The 19,848-nt window shown below is 45.6% G+C and overlaps 1 protein-coding gene across 3 annotated transcripts in view; it reads right to left on the bottom strand.

Annotated features, from left to right (window-relative positions):
- The window catches only part of PDLIM2 (PDZ and LIM domain 2), a 52,810-nt gene that overhangs the window by 19,554 nt on the left and 13,408 nt on the right, over nucleotides 1-19,848 (bottom strand). For 2 of the 3 annotated variants that reach the window (XM_028708066.2, XM_077919634.1), the window contains exons 2-4: nucleotides 16,494-16,614; nucleotides 10,940-11,091; nucleotides 1,432-1,501 (exon numbers count right to left, since the gene is read on the bottom strand). In XM_028708066.2, the coding sequence (XP_028563899.2) occupies nucleotides 1,432-1,501; nucleotides 10,940-11,091; nucleotides 16,494-16,586 (315 nt within the window). In that variant the 5' untranslated portion in view covers nucleotides 16,587-16,614. Of the gene's footprint in view, nucleotides 1-1,431; nucleotides 1,502-10,939; nucleotides 11,092-16,493; nucleotides 16,615-18,674; nucleotides 18,786-19,848 lie in introns of those variants that run through there. The other variant, XM_028708067.2, reaches the window with a different exon arrangement.

The raw sequence follows: 19,848 nt of genomic DNA, 5'->3' as shown, positions 1-19,848 counted from the left end.
ATGTGTCTCTGTGTGTTTAACAATAAGAGATCCGAATCATGGATCTGCTACAGGTGTCTTCCCCAAACTGGCACCCTCCAACTGCCATCAGCCCCAGTCAGCACATTGGGAAAGGCATGTCTAGTTACACCTTCATTCTGACCAAACTTAACAGGATATAAGCATAGAATTTTATAATATACTGTAAATACTGGAGATATCAGGCTGCTTTTTCCAATTTGCGTTGGAATTATCTGAAAGCAAAGCAGTACTGGAAAGCTATCTGTGAAATGGTTGAATTGGGGTATTTTTTTAACAGATCCTTTAAATGTGTGGATTGAAAGTGCTTGATGGCTTGCTGCCAATAGGAAAACATCCAGTTTGGCAAATAATCACAGCAGCTAAAATTGGTTGAGTGAGACACTGGAAAACTGACACTGTTCTGTCAATTGTAGGATGGCTAAGGAAGATTATTGATACGGATGAAGGAGGAAAACTTACATAAATTATACACAGGCAAATAAAGAAAAACATTATCCCAAGATTTGAGTTAAATCAGCCAGGTATAAGGAATGTTGGAAAACATAACATCCACCAATGTTTATGTTGTCCAGTGGTTTTCACTTTGTGCCTATTTGTAATGCTAACTTTTAGGAAAAAGGAATACCACAGCCCTGATCTCTATAGTATGGCAGAAGAGGGGCAATATCAATGCAGTGGGGGGGGGGGACTTCTTTTTTAGACCAAAGGCTGAATTCCTAGTTGGGGCACATGATAGCGGTAGCTGTGGCAGTGGAGGAGACTCGTATCTTTGCACACAGTCCAGCTGTGGCCCAGCGAACAAGTTTCCACACCTGCAGCTCTCCATCAGGGAAGCAAGGGGCCAGTTCAAGAGCCCAAGGACAGATTCCTGCTAGGCCAAAAAACTGGAGGCAGTTATGGAACAGGTTCAGTGAGAGTGTGGCCTGTGAAGAGTTCTGAGGGCCAGGTGAGAGGTAGCAGAGGGCCACACTTAGGTTAGATATGTATTAATGGGTCAAGGGAACAGTGCCCAGCTGCCTTTCTGTAGGTGAAGAGGAAAAGAAAAAGGCCCCCCTGAGGGAGATCCACTTTGCCTCAGCTTTTCTTGCTCTGTGGAAGGCAAGTAAAACCATTTTATTCCCGTTGAATCATTAGCTCTCTTAATGAATTGTTATGCAGCACAGTTCTATGTAAAAGTAAAACCCACTGGTTTATTCCCTAGGTACTATTTTCTAAAGTTTTATCAGATGTATTTTTAAATATTCTGTCTTGTTTTAATATTTTAATTGTATTTATTGATGTTTTCAAATCTTTGTTAGTCACTTTGACAGAAATATGGGGTGTAAATTACTGACCAAAAATACATAGATAAAATGCATGGTTCAGGATGCCCCACCGTATACTTGGTGTCAGAAGCAGAGGGGTGCTCACCTGAAACCGTATGGACAACAACTCTGCTGAACTCTCACCATTTGTCTGACTGGGAGAAAACTGTTGAGACCTGGAAAAGAGATGAAGAAGATTGATAGGGAACAAAATAGTCAGTGGGCTGGCAATTTCCTTGATGTCTGTGCTGCTCAAAGCAACCCCCCGCAAGGCCTTATAAGCAGGTGACCCCTCCAGTCTTGCAGTGAATCCAGAAGAAAGAGCATCCACAGGGTTCAAAGGTCATTGAAGAATGAGATGCCATCTCTAACCCTAAGCTTGTAGAAGTTGATACATTCTAAGTGGTTAACATATTAATCTATAAAATGCACTCAAATTACAAATGGAAATTTAACACATAGTATAATATCTTTTTTAAAAATGACATCTAAAAATTGTGTTCCTAGCTATTATGATTACAGGAGCAGTATCATTTTTATTGTGTGACCAGCATAGGTTGCAAGCACAATTAATCAAGGAAAACACTGAAAATGTGTGACCAGTTTCTACTCAAATCTGAGGAACCAGGGGGTAGTTTTATTTTGGTATGTGCTGATTTCAAAAAGTGTTAAGATTTCTGGTCTGGTGTGTGTACCACATCCCCATTTGAACCTTGAGTAGCCTTATTTTGCACCCCCTCCCATGAACACACACACACACACACACACACACACAGAGAGAGAGAGAGAGAGAGAGAGAGAGAGAGAGAGAGAGAGAGAGATTGCTTCTCCCACAAAGGGTGTTCACTATATGGCTTTCAAATGAGGCACAGATGGCAAGTATGAGAGCTACCCTAATACTGCTGCCCTCCCACCAGGATGAACAGAGAGCTGCCCTCCCATATAGGGATCAAAGCAGCCTTGTTCTACCCCCAACTAACCTCCATCAGAGGAGCTGCTGGCTCCAGCCGCAAAACAAGGGGCACGGTTGGATACCTCCCCTGCCCCCAATCCCAGACTCTGATCCCCTGCCCCCAATCCCAGACTCTGGTCAGAGAGAAGCGGCTGCCTTTATATTCTCTCAAGAGGAATGCATCTGGGGCTTTGATGTAGCAGGAATCTGGAATTCATTAAAGGGAATTAAATCAGGCAGGGGAGGGTAGGCAGTGCAGTGAGATGGCAATGAGGACAGAACGCAGAGAGCAAAGGGGATGACAAATAGGCGGGATATGGCACAGTCCACAGGACCACATATTTATGGTAAGCATGCTTCAAGGATAGCCTGTATTCTTTGGGAAGTGGGTGGGGGAAATATTTTCCAGATAGCAGTCCAAGCCCAGAGGCATTTATTGCCACGAAAAAGAAATTAAGGTGTATGAATATGCAGATAGATATCTCACATGCATCACCTTTAAAATGAAGAGAGTGAGATGTATCATTAAAGCATAGAATCTCTCAGTGTCTCATAATTAGCAAATAGCTTTTATTTTCTCAACAGTCAAACTGTTGGCATGCTTTGCACCGGTGGTGGGCAGGAGTTACAGTAAGCAGTCATGCAGGTATATCACACCAGACCAATGGTCCATCTAGTTCACTACTGTCCACTCTCCATGGAGTCAGAGAAGAGTCTTTTGCAGCCTGACCTGGAGATGCCAGGAACCTTTAACTTGCTTAGCCTGCATCTACTGGTAGCCCACCCTCCAATGAAAAAAGGGACACCAGGAAGCTTCTCCGTACTTGATCTCCCGCACACCTAAACGGCATATACACATTGACATCTGTCACCTTGAGCTGATGACAACCTCTCCAATGAACCTGCCTCACAGAATTGTTGTAAACAGATAAATGGAATGGAATAAAATTTTAGCTGTAAGCCACCTTGAAAAGGGCAGGAAAAGGTGTGATATAGTAATAGCAATAGTAAGAATGGAAACCGTGAGAATGATCAGGAACATACCAGAGAGTAACTGAACTCATTGGGGACTTTGTTCTGAGTAGAAATGTTTAGGATTGCAATGTAAGGCTGCACAGTCTTTACCCAGATACCTGGGAGTAAGCTCCATTGAATACAGTGGGCCTTACTTCTGGGTAGACAGTGTAAGGCTCAGTTTACAATAAAGGAATAAACACTCAATGCATTTCCTTAAAAATGGCTGGCTGCTGGAGCATTGCAATTAAAGAATTTAATGTGGATTGGTTACATTTTCCTTCAATATTATAGGAAGTTCTACAGGTATATGCCAGCATCACTGTTTCTTTCATTTGGTGTAAATATTTTATTTTCAGTATAAACAGGACTCCATTTAATCATGACCAAAGTTCTTGTTTCCCAAAAGGACAGGAGGGGGGTGGGTCTGACCACTTTTAATTGTTCTCCAATACATGAAGGGGAGGAAAAAGGAAAAGTGGAACATTTTGGGATCAAATTAGAAAGCAGGATGGCTTCAGTAATTCTGGGACTATCCCTGGAAAATCAGGACACTTGGAGGGTTTGTGGGGGATCACTGGACTATCTGTGGTGGGCTGTGCTTCTGAGACCAAGTTATTAACAGCATCAACAGCACAAAGGCTGAACTGTACTAACCCAGATGCACGGTAATTCATACTTCAATTTTCTTTTTTTCCCTTTTTTAAAAATATATTTATTAGAATTTTACAAAATGAAAAAAGAAAAAAGAAAAATACAAAGTAAGGATAGATTAAAAAAAACAACAACACAATTCCATCTTTCCATCACTTTCTTTTGTTTGCTTATTTCCCGGACCTCCTCACACCTCCCTTTTTGTATTCCAGTTCAGTTTGTTAGTTCAGCAAATCCTTCCCCTCTTTGTTTATCCTAATCTTTAATCTTAAAATAATGTAACATTAAATTTTTGTCTGTTAATAATCTATTTTTTCCATACTCCTTATAGCGTTATAGCTAAAAACCACATAACTTTCATCCAACATCATTTTAACACTCATTAATTTTACAATATTTCTGTAGGTAATCTTTAAATTTCTTCCAATCTTCTTCCACCGACTCTTCTCCCTGGCATACTTCAATTTTCAGGTCATCCTAGAATACAGCTCATGGGGTGCATTAGACAATTGGCTCCACTCCTGAGCTGCCATTTGGATCAGGCTTTGGATGGAGAACCTCAGAGTCAGAGTTATAAAACAAAGGAGATCCTGCAAGCCTGCCCACATTTACTTTACCCTGTACTCAGATTAAAATTTGGTATGGCCTCCAAGGAGACATATAATTGCCTCAACTGGGAGGCAGATTAAGCCTGAAAGCTACCAACTGGCCATTCCTAGCATGAAGGCTGATAGCAAGTCCTTATTGTAATGTAATTATGTGAGTGTGTGCTTATCTGCAGAGCCCATCTTTCTGTGGAATAAGTAACTGGCAGGGTACCATTAGCATGGCAACCTAAATCTATGTTTGCAAGGGGGGGGATGCAAAATAATTCCCAGCTCCTAGACTTTTAAGTGAGGGTCAGTCAAGGACAAAACTCCTCAAAAAAAGGGGGAAAAAAGGAAAAGGCACACAAAGAAGGAATTATTTTTAAAATCTGCATTATACCTTGGGTCCATCTATATCAATTTGTCTACAATGAATGGCAGCAGGTCTCCAGAGTCTGCCAGGGATGGAACCCAGGACCTGCCACTAAGCTAGGGTTCTTCCCCTCAGACGCACATCCCATGGTGCCTGTCAAGGCGTCTGCTCTTCTCAATTTCTATTTTTTAAATTGAGGGGGGGGTTGCCTTTTGTGGTTGTTCAGTTGTGGGGGGGTTGCTTGCTTGGAGAGCCTTGTTATGCTACTTTTTGTCTGTGTTTTAAAGTACAGGAGCGATTTGCCTAGGTTTTTTGAGGGGTGGGGGGAGTCTCTTATGTGAAATTCATATTTTGTAGTGAGCACAGCAGTTTCCTACATTCCTACAAATATGTTTATGGGCTTAAAAGAGTAATTTTTTTAAGAGGTTCCATTCACCAATTTATGCAATGCATTTCTGCATTCCTACGGTAGACTGTAGCCAACATAAAAATAAAGGCGGACGGAACCTTTTGCGGGACCCCTGGCCCCACAGAAGGAGGCAGAGCAAGATCTGGGTGGGACCAAGGCCACATGGAGGTAACTTCAGCCAGAGCGTTTCACGTGGAGAGTCTGAAAATCAAGTTGAGAAGCTTCCAGAAGGGCAGAGAGGAAGACGGGGAAGGCTGATGTAGATGGGCCTGAAAATCTGCATGACCATAAATGGCTTTCCACCAAGAATCAGGCAAGATCAAGTGGCGACTTCTCAGAACCTAAGCCTTAAAAAACCCCAAAGTATCTCTCCTGAGTGTTACCTGAAGAACAAGTTTTGAATATTAGTGGTTAAAAGTGCAAGAGAGGAAATCCCCGCTTTAAACTTTACCTCAGTCACAAATTCTTTAGGTGGCCTTAGGCAAGTAAGTCCCTGTTCCCTCAGCCAAAACTCCCCGTCTGGGCAAAACAGTGCTGTACTGAAACTCCCAGGATACTGTGCATGCTGCACTTTGGACATTTGTCTGAAGCATTATAGGTGGGAGCTGCCTTCGCCCAAGCTGGTCCGGCCAGCGCAGTCTTCTTCCCAGCGACTGGGAATGGCTCTCTGGGGTTCCAGGCGGGGGACCTTCCCAGCCCCCCCTGGAGAGGCCAGGGACCGAACCCGGGATTTCTGCAGGCAAAGCAAATGCTCTACCACAGAGCTATGGCCCTTCCCCCTTTTTAAAAAATACTAGGCATAGCTCCTCCTGTGCAGGAAAATGGGTGCCCACCATGTGGGGATGCTGCACACACTTACAGGAAGAGGGAGAGGGATAGAGGGCATTCCAGGGCACACAGGGAAATCTCTGACACCGAGTGGAGACCGAGGGTTGCGAATGGGAATTGCCCCCAAGTGGCCAAGGAACAATGGCAGCAGGAAGTAGGGCTGTTGGAGAATTTAGGTGGAAGTGTGAATGGAAATTGTTTATATTAACATTCATCTCATTCCACAACGGAAATCTATTCAGTGAATATGATCTGTTTTAGCTGTTATTATTTCCAGTCCACAAATGATACATAATGATACATAATTCATACCAGCCAAAAATTTGCACTGTATTTCTTTTGCATTGAAATGAATGGTGTGGAATTGTGTGATGATAACTTGATTTATATATAACACCACAGTGGACAGTAAGAAGCCCATCTGCAACAGAAAGGACACGGTGCTGTATGAGATGAACGCAAGGCTGGAATGGAAACCAAAGCTTTCTTACATCCCTAGCACTGAGCAACACACAAGCCTAAGTTTTCACCTGGCTATGTCTGAAGGGGTCTCCAAAGAACAGTCAGAAACTCAGGGAGAAATGTTTGCTACTTCAGAGAAAGAGAGGCAAAAAGGCACCCAGCACTGAGCTAACTCAAAGAGCTCCAAGCGCCCCAGGACAACTGTAGGGTGGGGGCAGAGAGGGTGGAGGAGGAAGAGAAAAAGATGAGCCGAAGGCCCCGGAATGAGAGGAATGCTGCCTCCTGAAGCTCCTTCAGTTCGGTTTGTCGGTTTTGGGGTGGTGCCAAGATACATTAAGACTTTCCAACTCTCATCTAGCATCCGTTGCATGTCAAAAGCAGAAGAAACAAGGAAAGGGGACACAGCAGTGAGGCAGAAGACGGAGTCTCCTGGCCAAGTGGTGCAGAAAGGCATGTTGTTGTGCACTGCCCAGCTGGTCTGCAGAACACTCAAGTGTGCATGCCACAGCACTGTGAGCCTACAAGCCAGAGCCTGCAAGCCAGGAGAGGCGTGCCAAGGCCCTGTCAAGGCTCACACTGCAGGTGTTGAGTGGGGCAGTTCAGGTTGAACCCCAAGTGCCAGGCACCACCTGCACGGCAGAATGAAAGCACAATTATACCGCTTTAAGCCGTGTAAAGGATGCTGAGAGTTCTTAGGAGGAGACCCCTATTCCCTCACGGAGGTACAATTTCCTGAGTTCCCTGCGAAGGAGATTGATTGTTAAACCATTCTGCAAATTGTAGCTGGGGGGCGGGAGGGGTCTCCTAGCAACTCTTACAACTCATAGCAAACTACAGTTCCCCTGATTCTTTGGCAGAAGCCACAATTGTGTAAAGTGGTGCAATACTGCTTTAAGTGGATAGCGCAGACTGGGCCCCAGAAAGGAACTTGAGGAACCTGATCTAGGGCTGTACCCCGCTCCACAGCCACTGCCCCCAACCACACGCACTCCAGGACTCCCTCATGATCTGAACTCAGCTGTGCTGCACCTGAGGCTGCGGGCCACACTCCAGTATCAGCCAGCACTGGGTGGGGAAAGAGAATATCTGAGTCATGCCAGTAGAAGGCCACACCCTGGACAGCGGCCTGTTGTCAAATGGCTTTACACAATGCAACAGTCTGCTTCTTCCCCTCCATCCTTCTCCCCACCCCCAAGACAAGGCCAAGTTTCGTCTGTCACAGAGTCTGACTCATCGGAGACTAGGAGATTGCTACCCGTTTCCCCGCCCTAGGCAATATTGCCAGCCTTGCCCCAAAGGCTACTTCACAGCTCACTAGCTTTGCAGTCACATGCAGGCTCATGTGGGATTATTACAGACCCAGCTGGGCTTATGCAACAGGGCACAGGAAAACTCCAGCACCGGACCCAGTGGGAGGTGCATCTTCAACACGCCTCGAAGCAGAGTTATTCTGGCTTACTTCACTTTCACAGGCCCTTTGAAAGGAGGAGAATCTGTGTGCAAACACAGAGCTTTTTTGTTTTTGTAAACCTTCTTCCAAAACAAGTATCAATTGCCACCATTAAGAGTTTGAAAAGGGACATTCAGGATTAGCAAGAAGAGTGCCAGTGGGCTGAGGTTTTCCACACACATCTGTCCTGTGCTCTGTAGCCTGCTTTGCCCAACAACAGAATCCCAGAAGGGCCTGCCCCACCCTGGCGGTGAGAGAAGCTCTCGCCCATCGCCCCAAAAGTCCTATGCGCTCTGTTGCTCCCTCTCTCTGCACCAAGGAGTTTTAATTTGCCAGCTTTGATAGCTGGATGCCAGGCGCAGCAGGAAAAGTAAGACTTGACTGCTGGGCTGTTATTTTTTGAGCCCACCATCTGTGCTAGTCAATGGGGTTGTTTAAAATGTACTCATACAAAAGCAAGTTAGTTTTTTAGGATTTCTCCCACCACCCATTGGGAAGAAATGATCACACACACACACACACACACACACACACACTACACTGGGAACCATTCTTGGCAGACTTTCTAGTCCTTTCGGCAGACAAAAGAAATTTTGAAAGTACTTTGAAACTTGAGGCTCAAAAGCAGAGCAAATTTCAGGCAAATATTTCAGCTACCTAAGAGTATGGCTTTTTTTATTCCTCCTCTCCCCTCTAAGCCAACTTTCTGTTCTCATGCCTCGGCTGCCTCACTCCCCTCCTCAAAAGCCTTTTCTCTTGCCTTGGCATCTGCCAGGCCTGTGCTTAACCAAAATCCACCTTAATTCTACAAAAACATAACAATAAAATAACAATACACTGCAATAAACATACATTGCGCAGATTAGGTTTCTGTCATAATTCTTATGGTGGAATTTGATCTTCCTTGGCCACCGAATCTGTGCATGTAGAGTAGACACACCAGCATAAATAAAGGAGAACCAGAGCAGCACTAAGAAGCTGGTTTTGACCCCCTCACACAGGACCCCCCTCATCTGCAGAGCTTACCAAGCTACACCTCCCAAGTTCCCTTTGGCACAGAATATACAGACAAGCACGGCCCCTTCCCCCCAAGAACAGCCCCAGGCTCTAGAAGCAGTCAGACCTGGGCAGCAGGAAAACAACTGCCCAAGCTGCTTCCCTTCCCAGCTAATCCGCCCCAGCTTAGCTTTGTGCTGCTTTGCAAACCACTAGCATGCTCTCAGAGCCAAAGATACAGCTCCTGAACACTGCGCAAGGGAAGCCAATAGTCGGTCAACTCCAGCCAACCAGTCCTTGGCTCTGTCCTTATAACCCACAAGCTGTACACAAAAGATCAGGGATTTTAGCTGCTTTCCCCTGCAGCTTCCAGGGTACAGCCAAGGAGATGGCTGGGTGCACCATTTCAGAGTGTCTGACCCCTGCAGTCCCCACGTATGACAAGCAGGCCCAGAGTGGGCTCCTAAGGACAGACCTTGCTGGGAGAAGGGAAATGTCACAATAACACAAAACAGCAAACACCTAAATGCTCATAGGTTTTCATATACACTTCTTTAAGAGTGTTCTTAAAATGTAAAAAGTCCTAGCACCCTATCTGTCATCCCAGTTTGTTTGCATTAACTGGCCTGAGAACTGGGACTGGGTTACTTCTTACTGCTCTTTTTCAAGATTAACAGAAGGCTCCAGGAGTTAATCCAAGGAGGCCCTGCCCACCTCCCAAGCCTTTAACCCACAGCAGAACGTGAACCAATGGTCAGGAACCTTAGGGCGCTTCCCATAATGGAGGCCACAGGCCTCACACCCCACAGTCACAGTTCCCACTTTGGACACAGTCCATTCCTATTCCTGGTGCAGCCGGTCCACTCGTCCCTTCGTGTCTTTATCTCAAGAGTGGGCAGATGTCAGTCTTGCATAGCCTAAATTGTTGTTGTTTTGATTTACTTTTGCTTTTTCTTTCTTTTTTACTAGCATCTCATGAATCTGCCAACCAGATCCAGATGCGAAACTGTAGGGTGGAAGAGATTCATTTAGGATTACGGAAGAGGGTGCATCTGAGCACATGTCCAGCACAAGAGTTTGTTTTCGAAACCAGAACTGAGCTCACAGTAACACCCCAAAAATCACAGCTGGTTCCCCCCAAGTGTTTTAGCAGTCAAATTCAGCAGTCAAATACACCAAACTTTTTAGGTGTAACAATTCCAATCTTCTGCAAGTTACCCAGAGAGCAACGCTCCACTCCAGCTTCTGTTTACAGTAAGCAGAAGCTAGAGTTTTTTCTTCTGTCACTCTTGATAGGATTTATTCCTCCTCCTTCCTTTTAAATAAGGCCCCTCACTTTCAATGCAGGAACATCCATGGGCCTTTGCTCAGCAACCACGGATCAATATCTTGAATTTTATGAAATTAAATGGCATTTGTGGGAGAACCAAGCAATTGGTAAAGAGCACCATACTTGCCTTTTGTTAACTGACAGAAAAGAAAGGACAACCCACTGCAGCTGAAACTAAGAGCTAAAAGCATCCTCCCCAGCTCCTAAAACAGCAGTTCTTGTCCCCCTCAAGACAGGAGAGCAGTTGCTAGAACTTCCCAAAGCAGCAGGGTTGCAGAATGGCAGCCCTATTTGTCCACAACCCAAATGGAAATGGAGAGAAGGACTGCAACTGTCCGTCCAGGAAAAAAGCACTAAAGTGTTTTCATGTTTGATTACTGACATTGCTCATTCCAGTTTTGTGCCTTTCAGTATTCCTTTATTTTACTTTCACTGATGGCATCATTAAAGGCACAGTGAAGGAATGGATGCTCTGATTTGGCTCCCCAAAACTATGGGGCCAGGAACCTCTGGCGCAATTGCTTATGGTTAATTTGGCCCTTGCTACAGGCAACCTTACCTGTCCACCTGCAGCTGCAGCTGCCCAGAGCTCTGCTTAATCTTGTTCTGTGCTTCCACATTGAGCATCTCGGAAGTGCTCTCTCCATTGATGGAGATTATGACATCACCAGGACGAAGGTCACCTAGAGCTGCTTTGCCATGCTCAGTCACCTGCATAAAGAATGAGAAAGGCAGAGACACATCAAGCTAAAATGCGGCTCCTGGGAACAAGCCATGCCCAACTGTGCATCAAGATGAAGGCAGATGAATAGCAGACATTCTATCCCACCAGCTCCTTTATTTATTTAACATGTTAGACTGCTTAATATAATAAAATCTCAAAGTGCTATGGAGTTTGTACAGTTTCCTTCCACTGGCTCTGTCCCCATATCCAAACAAACGTCTGCACAAAGGATTTGTCTGGATTAGTTAATAACATGGGCTAAATTAACCCCTATTAAGAGTCTCTGCACCCGCCCATCTTAAAGATTAAAAGTGGATTTGCAATGTGTTATGCTTAATAGAAAAAAGTTAATTAAACCCGACTGAAAACATTCCAGAAGAGTAACAGAGTTAAATCTGCTGTAGCAAAAACATCAAAAGATTCCTGTTGCACCATAAAGGCTAATAAGTGTATTGTGACATGGCCTTTTGAAATGTATGGCTCTGCTTCACCGTGTGCATTTGACAATTTGGGGAAAGAAACTAAGTCACTGTGCATTTATGCTATAACATCTTATTATGGACTAAGCAAGTTACTGCCATGAAGACCACAAAGAGCAAAATACAAAACTGGCAAAGCAACCAGTATTTTTTAACAAGGCCCACTGCTTTTTGGGGAAGTGCCAGTTTCTAAATTCATCCAGAGAGCTCTCTCCATAATGCCAGTCACTTTGTAAAATGCCTTTCTTATTATTTTAAAAGCACTTTCACCCTACTTTAAATCACTCCATTACATGGCACAGCAAAATCCATGTGTCCAGAAATGTGTGCCTACCGGGGGAGGGGGATGGAAAGAATTGTTCATGCAATTAGGCTGATTGTTGAATTACAACGTCCCTTCAATCTTAAACTTACATTATTGGAGTGTGATGGATAATTCTAAAAACAAAGAAGTGTCACACTCCTTATATAAAAGCGTTTGACAGCCATGAAGAATTGGATATCCAATAAACAGCATATGCTGATGGTCTTTCTCATGCTGGCTACAGATTGGTTTTGCAACATTTGAAAAATTGCAGAAATGGGGAGGCTTAAAGAAAGTATATAATTAAAAGAAGGATGGAGATCACACAAAAATTTTGAGCAATGTCGGAGTTGCTCTATATCAATTGATGTATTGGAAACAATGATATAATCTGAATGTAACTCAAATTGCAAGGAGATTCCAACTAAACATTAGGAAGAACTTTCTGATGGTAAGAGCTGGCTCATGAAGGTAGTGGACTCTCCTTCCTTGGAGGTCGGATGGCCATCTGTCAGGGATGCTTGAGCTGTGATTCCTGCATTGCAGGAGGTTGGACTAGATGGCCTTGGGGTTCCTTCCAGCTCTACAATTCCTTGATTCTGTAAGTGTCTTGCAATATTTTAACCATCTTTGTACTCCAGTCATAGTTTCTGTTAAAGATTCCCTTAAACACTGCAGTTTATTACAATAATTTATAGCATACTCTTCCATTTCAAAATAGCGCTCAAGGCAGCTACATAAATACTGAATGTTTCTTTTGTCCTGTATTCTGGAAACATCTGGATGTTAACAATGCATTATTGTGACATGTGATGCTGTTGAAATGCTAGTAAAGAGACCAAAACAACAACACCCTTATCCCTTACAACATCTGTGACTCTTATTCTAGTTTTGTTTTTGCAGTAAAACAGTGACCACTCTCTAGCCACCATCAGCAGTCAAGTGTCTGACAACAGGTTTGCTCACCTTATGACTTTCTCCTCTCAGAAAGCTGGCAATTAATATTTTGTTTATAACTGAGTGAACGAATAAGGCTGTTGCCAAGGCAAAGGTGTTCACCTGGTAACCCACGGGAGCCGGAGGAGATCTCTCTCCAGAATTAACACTGGGCTGCTCTATTCCTTATCATGGATCCCAAGACACCAGACTGCAATTCTGGAACAAGTCACTCTTAACTCACTTCAGACTCCAATTCATTTACAAATGCAAAGTCCACAGGCACCAGCGAACAGGAGGTGAGGAAAGACTTGCTAATGAAAATGTGTGGCCCTTGACTCACCTTGCTCAAGTTCTCCCAGATAAATCATCATGAAAGGCTATAGGCAAAAGCAAGGTTCTCTTTATGCACACCTGGTGGGCGGAATACAGAATTCCCTGCTCACACAATGACCACCCAAGGGGTGAGGCTGAATCACTCAAAAACCTCCTTGGCAATGCAAACAGGCGGTTGCTGATTTAGGATAATAGCAACCTCTGAAACTATCTCAGGCAGCCCAGATCACATAAACAAGTCCCTAACATCTCCCACCGCCTGCCAACCTAGCAGTTCGAAAGCACCTTCGGGTGCAAGTAGATAAATAGGGACCGCTTACCAGCGGGAAGGTAAACGGCGTTCCGTGTGCTGCGCTGGCTCGCCAGATGCAGCTTGTCACGCTGGCCACGTGACCCAGAAGTGTCTGCGGACAGTGCTGGCTCCCGGCCTATAGAGTGAGATGAGCGCACAACCCTAGAGTCTGTCAAGACTGGCCCGTACGGGCAGGGGTACCTTTACCTTTACCTAACATCTCCCACAGAAAAGCCTGTGTTGGGGTAGCCTGGCCCCAGACGACTGCCCCCAATGATTAACCCACACAACCATTGCAGCAAATCTAATGATAGCCTACATTTCTTCCACAGAACCCAAGGCAGCATATAGGGTCCTCAGCCCACAGAGACACTGACCAGACCCCCAACCTTCTCAGATTCACCTTCAGCCTTCACAGAGGGCAGCCATCTAAGTGAAGGAGCTCAGGAAAGGCCACCCAGTCCAAGTCCAAGTTAAAGACAAAGCACCCAAAGGAGGGGGGGGGGCGTCTGGAAGTTGCCCACCCAGAGTCAGCACCTGGACAGGAGACGGAGCAGCCACGCAGGTCGCCTGGTCAATTTACCCCACTATGAGGAAAGGCTTTGCATTTTTTTACGTTCAATTATGGCAATTGTTTCTACATCTGCATCTTCACATGTAAATCAGCATGTGACATTTTATTCAGATTTATGTTGCCTTTTGCTCTCTTTTTTATTATGTATTTCCTGTATTTTGGGCAAGTGGCCACCTTACTCACCAAGGCTTCTGTGCCTTTAACAGATTCTGGCAATGTTTATTTTTTTTATTTTAAGAAATTGACACTTCCATAGCAATGCTTTGGAAGAGATTCCACTCTGATTTCAATCTGCCCAGCAAGGGGGCAAACAGCATGGGCAGAACACCTTCTGCTTCCTTTTGTGCTAAGGGGGGGGGGGAGGCAGGGATATTCCCTTGCCCAGCCCTGGAGAGGGGAGTAAGGAAGAAGTATATTAGACCCCTGCTGCTTACAGTCTCCATGTGCAGCACCATAGACTTACAGTCTGTTCCCAGGGAGTTGGTTCCTTGAAGAAATGGTAAACAGGATCTGTTCTCCTCATTATAAACTGAAGGGTCACACTTGGCTCAGTGCCCAGCCCAGAAAAAGGGGCAGCTTCCTTTTAGAGCTTCTGCCCCAAGCAGCACATTAAAAAAAAAAAAGCTCAGCATTCCAGGATGTCCTGCAAAACCCCAAAGACATTCAATGCAGGAACAGCCAGGCCAACCAGTCTCTTCACTCCCGCTTTTCCACAGGAAATTCCACTCAGAGCACCCAGCAAGTTGTTCAGCAAAACAGAGCCTATTTAGTTTGAGGCAATGGTAAAGGTAAAAGTAAGGGACCCCTGGACAGTTAAGTCCAGTCAAAGGCGACTATGGGGTGCAGCGCTCACCTCGCTTTTCAGGCTGAGGAAGCCAGCGTTTCTCCACAGACAGCTTTCTGGGTCCTGTGGCCAGCATGACTAACCCGCTTCTGGCGCAACAGAACACAGTGATGGAAGCCTGAGTGCACGGAAATGCTGTTTACCTTCCTGCCACAGCGGTACCTATTTATCTACTCGTGCTGGTGTGCTTTTGAGCTGCTAGGTTGGCAGGAACTGGGACAGAGCAAAGGGAGCTCACCCTGTCATGCGGATTCAAACCTTTTTTGTTTGAGTCAATACACTGTGCCTCCTTGTCCAAGTACCTGCTGAAGCTTCCAGCTACAATATAGTCACCTGGCGGCACTGTGTGGCCCACAGATGAAGTCTCTTCCACATCAGAGTTTTGTAACTGTCTTCATGTCACACACATTACACCTGCTCATCTTCCTCTCTTGGCAAGATTTAGCAGCCCATTCCAGTTAGCATCCCATCTCTATAATTCTGCCTCAAATTTTTTGAGTGCTCATACTTGTGCAGCCAAGGCGGCACCACTGTGCACTTGGGAGAACACTCAGTGCCCACAGAATTCTGAACAACTATTGAAAGGGGAAAACTGAAAACCAGGTGGGAGGGCAGAGGAAGAGAGTGGCTGGAAACGGAAGACTGAGGAAGAGACCAGCTCCGTGGAAACCGAGTTTGGTTGGGTCCTTTCCTGTCTCACACTCAGAAGCTAGTTTTAAATGTCCCTAGGGATGGAACTGGGGACTGGCAATGGAAATCAATCAAGAAAGACAAGATTTAAAAATAAGTGGGACAGGGCACCAAAAGGGATGGACAAATCTGTTATTTTTGGTTTCTCTCAATTTCTAATTTTTTAAACCTTGAATTCAGCTCTCCACATTTCTGCAGCAATCTGCATGTTAAAAAAAAATACCCCCATGAAAATTAATCAGCACATTAATGTGAATTTATCCTAATAAACATATTTTTGTATGCCGTTTTAATTAGTATACCCCATTTTCCAGAACAGTTTGCCCTAATGTAATGTGTGTACATTTTCGGACATGTTCCTTGGCCGGAGATGTATAAAACCCGGGAGGATGCTTATGTTTTGTGGATTGTTTAAGAAAATGAAACAATGCAAACTGAATCAAATTTCTCGCCAAGCACCCCACCCTCACCAAAACACTTCAGTGAGGACTGAGCATGCTCAGCAAGAACAAAATGCTGGCTAACTGAGGGAGGGCAATGAAACAGAAAACTAGAGAAGGCGGAAAATGGAACGGAGTGACTGGAACCCTGACCGGGGTTTGCCACACGGCAGCCTTTTTATGCAGGGCCCCCTTTTGCCTTCTTGATTGAAGGTGCCAAGTAAGGAACAGCAGACAATCTTACCTGGTTAGCAGAGGGCGGTGTGGGAGTTAAGTTTCATTGCTATACACACTTTACGTTTCCTTGCTGTGTGTGGCTCTCTCGCTGCCTGACTTTCCAGAGTACAAGACAGTAATAAGAAGCAGCAGGTCATTTCCCATGCAGAACTGCCTACCCCATCAGCAACATCCATCATGTGGCCCACAGGCCAGAAGGGGAACTCTGCTGCACTCTATGGGCAGCCAGTGGGAGGAACAGGAGACAGGGTACCTACCTTAGATACAATGATGGGCTTCCTGAAGTCCCGTCCCCCTGTGATGCGGAAGCCCCATGGAGCGGGACCCATGAGATTCACATTCACCGCCATGGCAGTTCCACCAGCAGACCCTGTGGGCCTGAAAAGGAAAGGATAAGAATTCTGTGAAGAGAGGGTGATGGGAATGTTGGTGGATAATAGGAAGGAATGGCTGTGCATTCCAGGAGGGAGAAGATGAGGAAGTGCTCTTGGCCCCGGAAGCAGAGGACGCTGCCTTGTGCCGCCGAGTCAAGTGCAGTGTTGTCCCCAGCAAGTGGCAGCAGCTCTTTCAGGCAAGGGTTCCCCCCCCCCCGGTCCGGGAGATGCTGGAGACTGAACCTGGGATGCTCCACATGCTAAGCAGATGCTGTGCCTATTCCTCCCCAATTGTCAGGACAACTCTATTCAATCATTTATTAGTTGGGTATGTAAAGCTTTTTTATTTTTTACACTGCTCTTTAGTTGAAGAGGCTCTCAGAGCAGCATATGAAGACCAGAAGTAAGACATTTTCTGTCCTCAGGCTTACAGTCTAAAAGACATCACACCTAAGAAAAAAGATGCAGAGGGAGGACAAAGAAAGAAACCACAGGCACCAGTTACAACGACCAGTAAGTGACCAGCTGGGGTGGAAGCAAGTCAGGAGGTCTGGGGGAATGGCTGCTGCAAGTTGACAGCTGAGAGAGGGTCAAAGGCAGCTATTCTTTCCGCAGAGGCAAGGAAATAGCCCTGAGTGCCTTCTTCCTCCCTGCTCTGCAGCTCTTGCTAGGCAGCTACTGGAGTGAACCATAAGGCATCTGGTTCATGTGTGCAACGTGGCTTTTCTTTTTAAGGCTGGGGAACCACCAGTATCAGGCACAGCAGCTTCCTGGAAACCTGAAGGTTCTTCTGCTAATGGCAGGTGATGCAGCAGTGACTGGATCCAGCAAGCTCCCAGCTCATGCAAGCAAAACCACCATGAGTGAAACTAGCCAGTGGAGAGTGTCAAAAGCGGCCTTAAATTTGCAAGCAGGGTGACCATGCTAACAACTAACAGAAAGAGCCTTCTCAAAAGAAATATAACAAATATTAGAGAGAGAGGGAAATCTAAGTAAGTTCCCTTTTGAGAAATTTCAGCTTGGCTACTATCAAATTAAACTGCACAGGCACCCCCCCCCCCATATGCGAGATTGCCTTGTCTGTGACCACTTGCATGCACAGCACTGGGAAAGAAAGAAAGAAAGAAAGAAAGAAAGAAAGAAAGAAAGAAAGAAAGAAAGAAAGAAAGAAAATCATATGAGGAAATGGCAGGAGAGAGCTAGAGAGTCCTTGTGGTTTGTGAGGAAACCCTCCCCAGGGCCCAAGGAAGACATCAGTGAGGACGGAGGAAGTCCCAAAGAGACACGAGGTCCAGTGGGGCTTTGTTAAGGCTGCTCAGCCTCCCTGCCTAGCAGCGATGAATGCGGTAGTGCAGCAGCAGCAGCAGTAGCAGTAGCAGCAGCAGCCACCTTTCCGCACATCCTCCAGCCTCCAGGTGGACCCAGAGCTTCAACTCTAGTTAAAGAAAAAGTTGTGTGGAGAGTGGGAGCAGGAAAAAATGGGCATTTAGAAGCTTTTTAGAGGGTGCTCCCCCACTTACACAACTTTCATTTATGCATGTGGGGGGCCAAGTAAGTGGGAGGACGCCTGTATATTGTTGGTGGTCATACAGGTAGATGAAGGAAGCAATGGGCCTTCTCACTGGAGGAGGAGAAGGCTGGAAGGAGTAGGGGACAAGCCCACTGCTCCCGCCAATTACATTTCAATAATAAAATTCCATCAACAGTTGTTCCCTAAGTTCTCCACTCTGTTCTTGGGGGCTGAAATTACACACAGGAAGGGGATTTCACCGAATATTTTCCAGGGCACTGGTGAAATTCTCCAACAGTTCAGCTGGAATCCTCCCCCCAAAATACCTGATACCTCTACCTCAGATATTATTTTCTGAGAATTTTTTTAAATAAAATGGCTTCTCTAGCACCTTGCAATTTCCCTCACAGAGAAGCACAGTCCATAATGTCAACTCAAGGACCCTAGAAGTGGGCTTCCCAATTTTTTGTCAGGGCTAGAACCCCCAAACCACACAATTCTCCAAGCAATTGCAGCCCTGGCTCTGTTCAGGAGACCTCAAATCCTGTACCTACCTCTACAACCCCCAAAGTGAGGTGCAGCAATTGTCTCCAAAGATTCAGCACACCCCAAAGCCCTGTTCCTCTCCTGCACAGTCGCTCTCCAGAAGGGGAACTTGAAGACTGAAAAACAGTTGGTTCCTTCCTAGACCACATGATGCGACCGACATTTGCCTTCCTGTCACAGACCTCACTTCCGCCCCCCGCCCGTCCCCGTCCCCCCAGCCTGCAGGTTCCTCCTTGCCAACCGCAAGTGCCTGATAAGAAAAGGAGCTCTAAGCAGAGAAGGGCGCAGAGCAAGTTGCAGATCTAACCATGTCAGACACCTGGAGGAGCAGTAACAACAGCTGCAGTGATGCTCTCCAGGTGATAATAAAAGTTATAAATCCAACTTTTCTTTTGCTCTGTCCCTCACAGTCAGGTTGATGGTTTATTGCCTGTGCATGCTTGGGCATGTTTTCTCCTAACCTGGAATCCCAACTGCAACAAAGTGAGCAATGGTGACCCTAGATTTTTATGACAAAGAATGTGACAGCAAAGCTGACTAGAAAGGGCTAACCTGGAATGGCTATTAATTAAAATAATTACGATCATAACTGCTAAATATGTAATAACAGTAGCATATTCCCAGCAGCACACATCTAGGCTGAGTAAGTGGAGCCCAATAAAATATGTTGTTGCATGCCTTCATTTTCACTGCTAGATTTCTCTAGAGCAGTCTTCCCCAACCTGGTGCCCTCCAGATGTTTTGGGCTACACTTACTTTGAACTCCTGCCAGCGCAGCTGTATGATGCTTGGCCTGCTGGGAAGACGGCCATGCCAGATGGAGCAAGCAAGAGCCTGTTCTCACATGCAAGTGACCACTTGCGATCAAGTGATGAGCATGCATGTTATGCTCTGTAGACTAATGAATTAAATGCTCTTCTGATATTTAGGTTATCCAGATAGGTTCATACATGTGAACCAGTCCCAAGAGGCCCTCTAGCCCTGCTTCTGCTCCCCACATAGCCCAAGGTCCACACCAGACGTCATGCAGAGCTCCAAGTTTGGCAATGTACCCTCTGGTGGGTTTAGCTTGCAAGAGCATCAACACTGCAATTCCACTCCCATGTCTGTTTTTGACAGAATTCTCTGACATTCCCACAATTCCCAAATGCTAATCTCCTCTTCCTGAAGCCACAGAGAGGA

This window comes from Podarcis muralis, chromosome 15, assembly GCF_964188315.1.
Source record: "Podarcis muralis chromosome 15, rPodMur119.hap1.1, whole genome shotgun sequence".
NCBI classification, from domain to species: Eukaryota; Metazoa; Chordata; class Lepidosauria; order Squamata; family Lacertidae; genus Podarcis; species Podarcis muralis.
Note: the sequence above shows the minus strand (reverse complement) of the source record. Positions and strands in the feature narration are given on the sequence as shown.